Genomic DNA, 12428 nt, shown 5'->3' on the forward strand with positions numbered 1-12428 from the left:
AAATGTAAAGACCATGGAGTGTAAATAATTTATTGTAAATAAACTTTTTTGTATTTTTGTTAGAACCTATTAATTGTTTTTGGGGACTGGGAATTTTTTAAAAAAATAAATCTTATGCTACGCGCCTTCCCCCTAGACAGTTGCATAATTATGTTATGCACCCATCTAGGGGGAAAGTGCGCCTCTCTGGCCATAAAAGGCAAAGAAATATTAAACAAATTGCAATCAACACTAAATCTGCTTTGGTGCACCTGCTTAACTTTTCAAGGGTAGGATTTTGTACAAATTCATCCAGGTCAATTTTTACCCCACACACAGAGGAAAAACTGCCAGCCAAATAGAATAACCTTCAAACAAATCAGAAAAATACTCACCACAAATGTATGCGAAAAACAAATGAGACGAGCCCCCAAGTTATGCTACGCACCTTCCCCCTAGATGGGTGCGTAACATGCATAACACATGCCTGTGCTCAGCACAGTCATTTTGTTTGTGGGTACATCTATATTAAATGACCACATTCCATAGTGTCGTGATGTCTGCCACATTTATTTTTTTTTTTAAGATTTCAGCCATCGGAATTTATACAAAGACAGAGCGCTTTTCTTGTTTTAAAATGTTGCAAAGATAAAAACTACTTTTCAGCAGTACAGCAAAGACAATGGATCCAGCTCAGTGTGTCACCTGCAGAATGGGGGGCTGATAGACAAGTTTTTGACTGAGTGAGTGAGACAATAACTGTTCTAGCCAAACGACACCCGATCTGTCTCCACTAAGACGTGATATGTTCCCAGCATAATGAATGCAGCTGGTGGTATTCACAACAAACTTCACAGATCTCAGATGAAGTTGCAAAGAAATGCACTTATGAAGCATGAATGCTAGAGTTGCCAATACACTTCTTGAGAGAACCCATGCTGAGACTAATCGGTCACTTAACCCCTTCCACTCTGTAGGTTCATGTACTAGCTGTATCTCTGATAAAACACAACCAGCAGAATTTTTCAAAGGTTGGCACATTCAGATAAGAAGCAGAATGGTACTAAAGAAAAAAAATGGATGGAGCATTTGTTGTGCTTCATTTCAGTTGCATCAATTTTGGCAGACCTGCTGTTGAGGATTTTTAGAACAGGTTCAATAACATCAGTGTTTACTTAGTCATTGCTATAAGGCTGTTATCTACTCCAATTCACAGTTTTGATTAGGCAAAAGTAAACATCAATTTTTTCCAAGTCTCGGGCCTGGTGGAGAAGGGAACTTCAAAATTACATTCTTTAAGTGCCTAAATAATAATAATAAAAACTTACAGAAATTTTAGTCAAAATCAATAAAGATGAACTAAAGAGTGATGGAATTATAACATTCCAATACATTTTTCCTCACATTTGTCCCCAATGTTGCTGCCAATGCAGAATGAGAACAGCTGAACAGGGGCTAATGTGGTTCATCCACACATCCACAAGTTTGATAACTAGTTCCATTAAAGGAGAAAAATGAGGCATTTCCAGTCATTACCTCTCCTATTACATTCAAATATAATATAAATAAAATAAAATGCCTAAAAAATGGCAAACAATCCGTATTAGAATTCTCAGAAGGCAAAGCGACATGGTATGGTTGGACAAATTAAGTAAAACATAAAAAGCACACATATGTTACGGTAGTTGCTGATTAACTTTTTGCGTATTGAAAAATCTGTTCATCTGTTTCACTTTCAGTTGTAAAAATATTAGTTTTTTGAAGTACATACCACATTCATTCATTCATTCGTTCATTCATTCATGTAATCACAGTTACTCGATCTGCCTACCAGTGGCCATTAGAAGGCATTGCAGTATCTTCAGATGGCAAGGTAAACTGAATCAGCCCCTCTCCTTCCCTGCAGCACTGTTAAAGTGAGGATGCTCTGTCCTTGTTTTCACTCTCAGATTGATTAGCTGACCTTGATACAATGATCAGCAGCGTGTGACAGTATGACAGCGAAAGATGAGACTGACATGGATTCCAAAGCTGCAAAAATGTTCATTGCAAATAATTAATTGAACAGGACAGAAACCTGGGGACGTGACAGTACAGGTGTACCTGACTAAAAGGCTTTTTCATGTATTAATTTGAACACTGCACCCTTGTAAATACTACTGGACTGCATTCAGCCAAACAAATTTCATTTTTAACCTGTGGTTTCCTCATGCCCCATTGTACCACTGTTGACCCTATTGCATGAAATTCATTTAATCACATCCACTCAGTGCAACAACACACAGGGTGCGTTTGTGACAGCCTCAGTTATTGGCATCCTTCTCCTCATCATTACAAAAACTGGCACACACATGAATAAATACACACTCTTTCTCTCTCATTTACCTTTCCTTTCATGAACTTTGTTTGTTATTTATCTAGCTCCTTTTAATTTTTCTTCTCTTTCTACTTCATGAGCAGTGTAGAAAGGGGGGGAAAAAAGACGACTTTGTTTGAGAAACGGCACTGTGGCTAAGGAGAAGGCGGCTTTTTGTCCTTAGTCTCATTGAGAGTCTTTTGCTATTCATTGGGGCAAGGCAGCCAGGGCAGCAAGGGAGGCAATCTTATGCAGATCACATTGAAGGGCTTCATTACCTAGAAGCCAGCTACTTTTTGTTCTCCCTCAAGGGAAGAGTGAGAGAGACCATTAGCTTAGCAAAGGAGAGCAATGGCGACCAAAAAAGCGAGGGATGCTGAAGTACAGAGGAGAAAAAAAAAAAGTCTGTGCAGCGAGTGAGTTACAAAGAGAGTGCATCTCTGCAGGCTACACAGGGGAGAAGGGACAAATTACACCTGAACAACAGTGTCTTTACACAGTGACTTTATGCTTACAAAGAAGGTATGTGTCTTAGTGCACTTGTGTATGTGAGATCTGTGTACGTGCATGACATATACATGCATTTATGTGCAGTGTTTGCATACATGCTTGTGTGTATTCTCTAGGAGAAAAAAATAAATAAATAAGGCGATACCCCAGGGGGCTCTAAAGGGCTCATATTACTGTTTCTGGACCAATGACTGATGATGTTATATACATAATTCAGAGGTACATTGGATAATAAATAACATTTGATGAATTAGTAATACATATTTGTATGTGATACTGAGCAGCTGTGACTGTGCGTGTGTGTATGTTTTGTTTTGTTTTGTTCTTTTTAAATTCCTAAACACCATATATGTTAGCTTGGGGAAAATATGACTTGCCCTTCTTTTTTATATGGGCCATGTAATGGCTAAGTGTGAAACAGAGAGATGCTGAATTAGCAATTAATTGAATACGGATACAGGCAAGAGCAGCACAGAAGAATGTAAATACACATCAAAAAAAGAGGAACTGGGTAACGGACAAGTGACCAATATCACAGATGCAAACAGAGATGAATTAAAACAAGGCATAAAATACACACACACAGAACTATGCACACACACACACACGCACACACACACACACATACTATGTTTTTCTATCATTGTGGGGACATACCATTGACTCCCATTCATATCCAACCCCTAACCCTAACCTTAACCCTCACCAAAACAATGCCTAACCATAAAGAAACGTTTTTGCACTTTTACTTTTTTCAGTAACAACATGGCCAAGAAAACACTGTTTAAACTTGTGGGGACCCAAATGAGGTCCCCACAAGTGTTATTGTTTTCGGTTTTCCTTCAGTTGTGGGGACATTTGGTCCCCACAAGTATAGCCAGCACCTGACCACACACACACATACACACACACACGCACAGATGCACAAGTGCAGATGCTGTTGCCAATTGAGGTGAGATAGATAGGAGTAGCAGGTTATTTACAAAGAAGCTCCAGCATGTCAGTTAAATCCTTTCTGCCTCGGAGGCCTGTCCTATCCCCATTTAGCACAGCCACAGAAAAGGGCAGGCTGGCATGAACGCTTCCTGGCAGTTAGAGAGGCCTGGGAGAGTCAGAGCCTTGGCCAGGTTCACTGCCCTGACCCCCTCTCACCCTAGCTCAGCCTGTGAGCCACCCACCACCATCATCACAGCCCCGGTCTGCCACGTCCGTACCCAGCCTTGGAGCCTCTTCGTCAGATGTGCTCTGGCCCAGCAGTGGCCCAACACTGGCCCAGCACTGGCCCATCTCTGGCCCAGCTGCCCACTATGCTAAAGGGCCAGGGGCCCCCTGCCACTCTGCCCATCTGCCAAGCTGCAGACCAGAGTCTAGGATCAGAGAAGAGAGAGGCACAAACACCAGACACCCTCCCTCTTAGCTCTCAGCTCAAAGCTCAACAGAGAAATGCCAGATAAAAGATGCACTATAAATGTGCTTCTTTTACTTATGTGGGTTGCTGTGACCCTGAAATACTGCTAGGGTTTATTCAGCTTAAGCTGTTTTAATGCATTCAGACTCAGACTTTCCAAGACCAAGAAATGCTCAAGATTTACTGCAAGATCAGCATAGAAATATACATATATATATATATATATATATGTACACACATATTTTTATAGAACATCTGGCCCAAGTGGAGCATGAAATGGTCTGAAAATATCTCAGCTTTCCCTCTATTGATCCAAAAGACAGAATGCAATGTCTCGACAAATGCAATGAAAAAACAAGAATTAGAGATAGATAGATAGATAGATAGATAGATAGATAGATAGATATGCACAGCAACACACGCTTTCATGAAACATACAGCAGTATTTAACAATGTTATCCTTCTTGCAGAATTATGTATGAGCATTTCAGGTATAAAATTGTGAGTGTATTAAATCATCTATGATCACAGTGAGCTTTCTGTTGTATGCTGAAACCATGAAATGATCAGCTCTTATAAAGGTCTGCATCTTGCTCATTTACATATGTCTACCCTTGATCAAGTCAGCTCATTTATCGTCCAAATCTGTGATGACAGGCCTTTACTTATTTTCCCAGCTGCCGGTGGTGATGAGAGCGTAATCAGAAACATCATTAAGGCCCTACATAGATGGCCGTGCCTGTTAGTCCTGTTACCCACACTCATAATAACTCTGAAAATGCAAATCAACTCCAGGTAATCTATTAATGTCACTTCAATTTTATGTCTACACTCCAATTTAGCAGATCTTGACACATTTGGCAAGGATCTGTGCTTCCATACAGGTATTCATTTTGCTGGGGTTTCAGAGAGCATGGCCCATGCGAAGAGGAGATGGGCCATCTGTCTGTGTTCCCGTTTATTAATCGCCCTGATAATGAAGCACATTCACAGCCCGACACTCCTGGGGCATCTCTCGCATGAGTTCCATCTAGCAAAACAACTTTCGTCAAGTTTGTTTCGCAGCGTAGCAATTATTGTCATTTGCACCCCCTCTCAGCACAGGGAGGAGGGTCTAGCGACCTCCTCCTAATTACCTGAAGCGTCACTTCAAGCAGACTTTGTAATTTCCAACTACATCACAACCCCCTTGTTAGCTGCAGATGGGTGGCAGAGCCTCATAATTCCAGCATATGGTCGACAGACATGCGGGGGAATTTGTCAGCTTGTACTGGCCTTAAAGTTGAAGACCCCATTAACAGGGAAACGGGATCTACTAATCCTGGGAGATCTGTGCAATGCGTGTAAACGAATTAAAATTCTAATCATGGCAAGGCCTGCACAAATAAGCAAAACTCTCAGTTTTTGCTGAAGTGACAGTGAAATATAACTATCTAATGAATGTAGTTATGTAAGTGAGAATGCAGAGGTAGAGTATATTAATTACATTTTTTTAAATTATGTTTTGATTTATCTTATTTGTCTAAGGATTACATGCAGAGAATATTGTTCAAACCTTGTATTTTTATAACACAGCAGAATAAATTTGATGGCTTAAAAATAACTGTTTGTGAATAAAGTTGTGCCAAGTAATATTTTTATCCAGACAACAGATTGAATTAATATGTACAGCATGAAAATAATTTATCATTAGGATGAACTGAATATGACACACATCACTGTGTTTAATAATTTTGTAGCACACAACTAAACAAGAAAATGCAAGCAAGTAGATAAAACTCAAAGAAATCAATTCATCTTAATAAAACAGTTTAACAAAATAGTTTTACACTATCAGGCCGAAAACCATAAACTTGTTATAGTTTCCAGAAACCAGGTGATTTTTACATGAATCATTGTTAAGTTTAGATTTAAGTGTGACTGAAAGTGAACACAGAACTTAGTCACCTAGAATGGCCATTTTGCCAATTACATTAAGAATCTCCATCTGCATGGGCAACTTGCTGGCTGACCTAATCACTCTATATATTCATCCCACCACAATGGTTTGTGATGCTGACTTTCTGGAAACTCAAATGCAATGGCGGATTACCCCATTGACTCTTATGAGGAGGGTGGTTGGCCTATGGTTTCGAGATCCGAGGAAAATACAGTACCATTCAAAAGTTTAGGGTCACTTAGAAATGTCCTTATTTTTGAATGAAAAGCAGTTTTTTCAAAGAAGACAATACTAAATTACTCAGAAATACAGTCTAGACATTGTTAATGTGGTAAATAAATATTCTATATGGATTTTAATGGAATATCTACATAGGGGTACAGAAGCCCATTTCCAGCAACCGTCACTCCTGTGTTGTAATGGTACATTGTGTTAGCTAATCATGTTGAAATGCTAATTGTTGATTAATAATCCCTTGTGCAATTATGTTAGCAACAATTGTCTGGGTGACCCCCAATTTTTGAATGGACTACCATTCAAAAATTGGGTAGTGAATGAATGGACTACCATTCATTGCAACTTTTCTGACAGAAACTGTGGTTTAATGTGCGATATGACTTTTTAAAGTCATGTGTCAGTCCAAACTTCACTGTCATAGATTTAAAACATGACGGAGCATTACATGACACAACATTTAAAGTATGTCTCGTATATCTCTCACACAAGGAGCAAAGTATGAATTGGTGAAACCACTGACATGTTTTAACTCTGGATCAGCCGCGCTGCAAAATGTATATCCTACTTTGCAGATTTTACCTTTCACTAATTGCATTGCTATCAAATGCTACTTTGATTTGATATTGAGTAACTCTCCAATCCTTGAGGAGCTAAATCAAGTGGAACATGAGACTCAAAGATGGAGGAAGAGACAGAAAGACAGCACCATTGTCCTGAAAGACAACCTAACTGGTGGTGTTTCTGCACTTACTGCTCTGCTGCCAGATAAGGAAGAAATCTTTTGCCAAGCTGTTTTGCATAACCAGATCTACATTATGTCAACAGCTGTGTCAGCATTGGAGAATGGTCTGGCTGTGGTAAGCCCAGGATGCAGTGAGGTGCTTCTGCAAAAGGTTGTTGCTAGAGGTACGGACCCGTACCCGTAGCCTGTGGACTACGGATACGGCACTTGCCATTTGCCAATCAGATACGCAAGATCTAGTCACGTGACTCCTAGACGCTAGCTGTACGGACCCGTAGCATCGGTACGACAGGTACGGACCCTAAACCTGACCCTAACACTAACCCTAACCTTAACCTTTGCTTACCTTTCAACAGTTTGCAGTGGTTAGCAGCTTCTTGACTCGCGAGACTCGCGTACGGGTCCGTATCTGTCTGGCAAATGGAAAGTGCCGTACCCGTAGCCTGTGGGCTACGGATACGGACCCGTATCCGTAGACACTACCTCTGCAAAACAGAGTTCAGGAGAACTTGTTTTGTGGGTAAGTTCTATCATTGAACGCATAATTCAGGAAGAACCAAGTAGGTCTGACTTACTGTACAATCTTTCCAAAACTTGCCATTTTGAGCATGTACTTTGCTAGCTTCCTGTAGTGAAGGGGTTTTTAAAAACGGTAGCACACAGACAGCAGAACAGGAGGAAAATTCTACATGAACTGCACAACTTTAACAGCAGTTCAGTTTGTGGTGAGTCAGACTATAAAGAGTGGGATCTGTTGATGCCAGGCTTAGAAACCTTGATGCATCATTATAACAGTGATGTAATCGCATGAACATGTGGAGCGATCAGTTGAAGGATATCACAATGCATTAACATTGTCACAAGGTCATTTCTGTATTCAGACTCAAAAACAAACCTTTACAGATCACATTTTTGGAAAGTTGCAGGGAGCCTGCACTCATTGCCCCAATATACACTCTTTTGTTAGCATGACTCATAGAGCCACAACATCTATATTATTGCCAAGTAAAACAAACAAAAAAACAAACAAAAAAATAAACAGGTTTATCCTTTAGTGTTTCATTAGCTTGTTCTGTTCCCCTAAGTGGCAAAAAAAATAAATACATCAGTTCTTTAAGCTTGAAATAAATGTTGACTGGTTTCCTAGTTTTGGAGAGGAATTTTCTCTACTTAAAAACAGACCCACATAGAGACCCTTATTCTGAAGCAATACAGTACTGGTACAAAACCACTACTGGTAACAGACTTATCCTGGCTACTTACGCTCATGACATCAAGCTCCATTCTGACTGGCTATTTCTCCTAACTCCTTTGCTCTCCACTTCCTCTCACTGTTGTACTGTACTTAGAGAGACACGATTCACTGAACAATTAAAATGGTAGTCACCTTCGTTCTGAGCCATTCAGGAAAATGAAAGTCATAGAAAAGTCACAGAAACCCGCACGTCTTATCCGACTGGCCCTTATAAAGGAAGAACAAAAGGTCTTTCTCCTTCATTTCCCATTAACCTCTATGCCCCTCCGCACACAGGAAACATGGCGACCTCAGTGGCCCATGTCACATATCTCATCCGGCTGTGGGGACCGCTTCCTATGGGGGATGGTGACATTCAATGAGGGGTTTTTCTATCTAGCCATAGTCCTTGACAGATAAAAGGTGGGTGTTGATATTTGTGCCTGGTCTACTGATACCGTGTGGATACACTCTTGATAAGCGTGGAAGTGCTACGACATTGATAAGTCTGGAGTGGAACTGACAAGCTCTGTAAGTGGATAATATCGTCAGGAGAAGCAGGCTGTTATGGTCTGGATTAGATTTTTGATTATTCGACGCAGGTGGGTTCACGCTAAGCAGAAATACATCAGCACACTCAGCATTGTCTGAACTCAATACCAGACGTAATGCAGCACCTTTTAGCATGGGCCATAATAACATTTTAATGGTTCCCAGTTTCTTCTCGCTGTGGAGATTTGTTCATATGCAGCACACTTCACCTATATTCGTTTATTTTCTGTTCACTTGCCTGTGGACTTTATTAGTTATCCACTGCTCGAGACACTTCCAGAAATCCACTGAGTCTTGCACAAATTTTCATTTCAGCACGATAAAGATGAAACACTACTGTAAAGAAACCGATGATTTATGAATATGAGACAAGAGAGATGAATGACTTATTGTTTGTTTGTCCGGGGCGTCTAATTCCTCTCATAATGCCGCAGCACATGAAAACTTAACAAGAGGAAAACTAGTTGCTGAAAGAAAAGCCTTTCAAGCAAACAACTGAGCATTCGTGAATGTTTAATTAATCAGTAGTGACAAAAGGGAACAACAATCAACAAAGAGATGCCGATTTCCATTTCTTATGCATTAGTCCCACTGGCAAATCACAGAGTGCTGTCAACTACCACTTTGCTCTTTCCCCCATCACTATGGTTGTCCCTGCACTGCTCTGACAAAGCCCTTGGAGAGCTACAATACATTTTAACTGAGATCCAAAGCAGTGAGCAGCAGGGATCAAGCAACAGAATTCAAACAAGAAGAGTTCACTGTTATCCTGGGTTTACATGCATGCTTTTGCATTGTGTTTTGTTCCGTTTTGCTTTCACCACTGCAGCAGCTAATAGAAATCAGCTGTAATCGTCATGTGAAGCTGAAGCTAAATCACCATTGTCTCAAAGAAACAACGCAGAGGCTCCATCCTACAGATGGGATATACCAAACAGATTCCGTTACATACATAACACCATCTGCCCTAGCATGTTATGTCAGCTTCGTGACAGGTAACAAGAGGAAGCTCGATGAGGAAACACAATAACAAGTGCCTACCGCCCAGCAACAGACCTCAACACCCTCACTGAACTCCTCCAATGTCAAAACGGCATAAAGACACACTCTGATCTCTTTCCTGCTACTGATGGAAGCATTTTTCTACAAGACTCCTGCTGCTCTGGGGTCAGTGGTGAGGCTCCCATGAAGAAAAAAGACAGTGCAACGATCCACTTACAGGCTTCTGTCAATCCTCGATGAGCTATACATTATCATCACACAGTGGTCATTTAAATGCATGAACTGAATATGAATGAGAATGTATGAATATATTAGCATACGGTGCAACGGAATGTGTTTGCAGTGGTTTGTGTACCAGTTTGTGGGACTTGAAGAATGGTAGCTTGGGGCAATTAGCATCAGTCAGCGTTGTCAGGCTTTGTGACAGTTTGTGAGGGTACATGCAATCTCTTTATGTGAATCTTCTGCTTTCTCTATGATTATACGAAGATACAAAAAATCTTGAATTAAAAACTACCCCTGTGCAAACTTTTCCACAGGGAGGTCTACTGAGCCTTTTTGTTGTCGAAGGAATGAAAAAAAAGCTCAGCTGACCAGATCTAAGCTCCTCATATACAAAAGATTGTCCACAGTGGTTCCTTCATCTGGTTCTCTTTTTTCCATTCTGTCATCTATCAAATATTACATTTGAAGCTTTCTAATCCTTCCATAAATATGAAGTATAGTGTTCACTAGCTTATATCACATAACTGACTGCACATAGGAAAATGTTAAAGAATGCAGTAAAAATTGTATATATTCCCAAATGATTCACATCATAAGATAGTATGGCCCTTGACCTATACAAAGTAGAGAAAAGCATTTTTTTATGCTTGCCATTAGGGCTTGTGCTGTATCTACATATGCTTATGTTGCTATAGCTTCTCTGAAATGTGCCAGTGGTGCTTTTTCAGTTGCTGCAAAATTCTGATTGTGTGTGACAGTGAAAGTTTAGTATAGTTTCCCCTGCCCTCCTGGTGTAGTGAGTTGTTTAGTTTTACAATCTAAAATTGTCTGGTTCATGCTTTGCATGTTCTTAGTTCCTTGCGAGTGGGCTGTTTGTAGAGGGCCTTTCCTAAGTGTGTGTCGACACTGATGGCAGTTGTTCAGTTGCAGTGCTGAGCTATGGGTGAAGTCCCAGTGATTTGATTTGATTCATTATTCTTGTATTTTCATTTGGCGAAATACTCATAGCAGGCAAGCATGTAAATAGGCACACTCATTTCCTCTTGTTCTTATTCACTCATTATTTTTATGCAATAGCCCATTAGAGATCAGCCGTCTCGGAAATCTCACACACTGATTAGGCTGCTGTGTGAGGCAGAGAGCAGAAATGAGGTCTGTCTATTGTGACTTACCAACAGCAGACATTTCTGGAACGGAAGCACGGTACGGGCCTTCAATAAACTGCGGTGGATTGTCATTTATGTCCTGGACTTTGATGATGAACTCGGACGGTGGCTCCAAAGGCTCATCTGTATCGGCATTAACGACCTGGGCTGTTAGTGTGTACTCGGCCTTCTCCTCGCGGTCCAGCCTCTTCATGGCATGGATGTCACCTGTTAACTCATTGATTGCGAAGATGGTGCCTGCCCCCTCACCTGCTAACACGTACTTGATGTTCTTGTTGCCCACATCCAAGTCCGTGTGTAGCTGAAATCAAAACAAGAAGAAAAAGAAGAGATAAAGTTAAAAAGCACAGCAGAGTCTCCAGTTTGATCCCCTGTGTAAACAGACAGGGGGTCTTAATGAATGCAAGCTGATATGCTCAGCAGATTCTAGAAGTTCTCACCATGTAAATGCAGGTAAGTGTACAATATGACTTTAATGTGTTGTTGCTGCTGTAGTTTGCGGAAACAAGTGTAGCACAGATACTAAACGTGGCTCAACATAGCCTACACTTTGCTAAACGAGGCCCGCCGGGGACAATAACTTTATAAGTAGCACAGGAAATAGACCTTAGCCTACATTGTTTCCTTGTTATACATCACAAATACATCATACAAACACACATTGTGGAGCATATTGCTCCCTGCAGTCTGAAATTCACAAAATGAAGAAGCTCGATGTGCTTTGAATGTGCATTCTATAACACAGCAAGACCAGAAAATCTATAAAAAATTAAAGAGGAAACTCTGCACACGATGATTCATATTCACAAATAACTAGCCCCAAAGTTACTGGACGATACTGCATGTTCCTCATTATTTTTGTAATTACACTTTCATTAGTTCACTAAAGCTGCATTACTTGATAGGCTGAGTGCTTGGATCCCACTTGCCGCACGGTCTGAGTATAACTAATGAGTCTGACAATGCTACATAAGGCTGTTCAAACATCTGTGGACAGAAGAGCTGGAAGAACCTTCTGCTATTTTAAGTTAATAAAAAAAAAAGGCACATTGGACAGGCAGGCAGTACAACAGAGTGG

General features: G+C 40.6%; 1 protein-coding gene across 4 annotated transcripts in view; it reads right to left on the reverse strand.

Moving 5' to 3' along the window:
* The window catches only part of cdh8 (cadherin 8), a 103907-nt gene that overhangs the window by 53511 nt on the left and 37968 nt on the right, over nt 1-12428 (reverse strand). For all 4 annotated transcript variants that reach the window (XM_022212777.2, XM_022212774.2, XM_022212776.2 and 1 more), the window contains one exon: nt 11357-11651. In XM_022212777.2, the coding sequence (XP_022068469.1) occupies nt 11357-11651 (295 nt within the window). The remainder of the gene's footprint in view (nt 1-11356; nt 11652-12428) is intronic.

This window comes from Acanthochromis polyacanthus, chromosome 2 (genome assembly GCF_021347895.1).
Source record: "Acanthochromis polyacanthus isolate Apoly-LR-REF ecotype Palm Island chromosome 2, KAUST_Apoly_ChrSc, whole genome shotgun sequence".
NCBI classification, from domain to species: domain Eukaryota; kingdom Metazoa; phylum Chordata; class Actinopteri; family Pomacentridae; genus Acanthochromis; species Acanthochromis polyacanthus.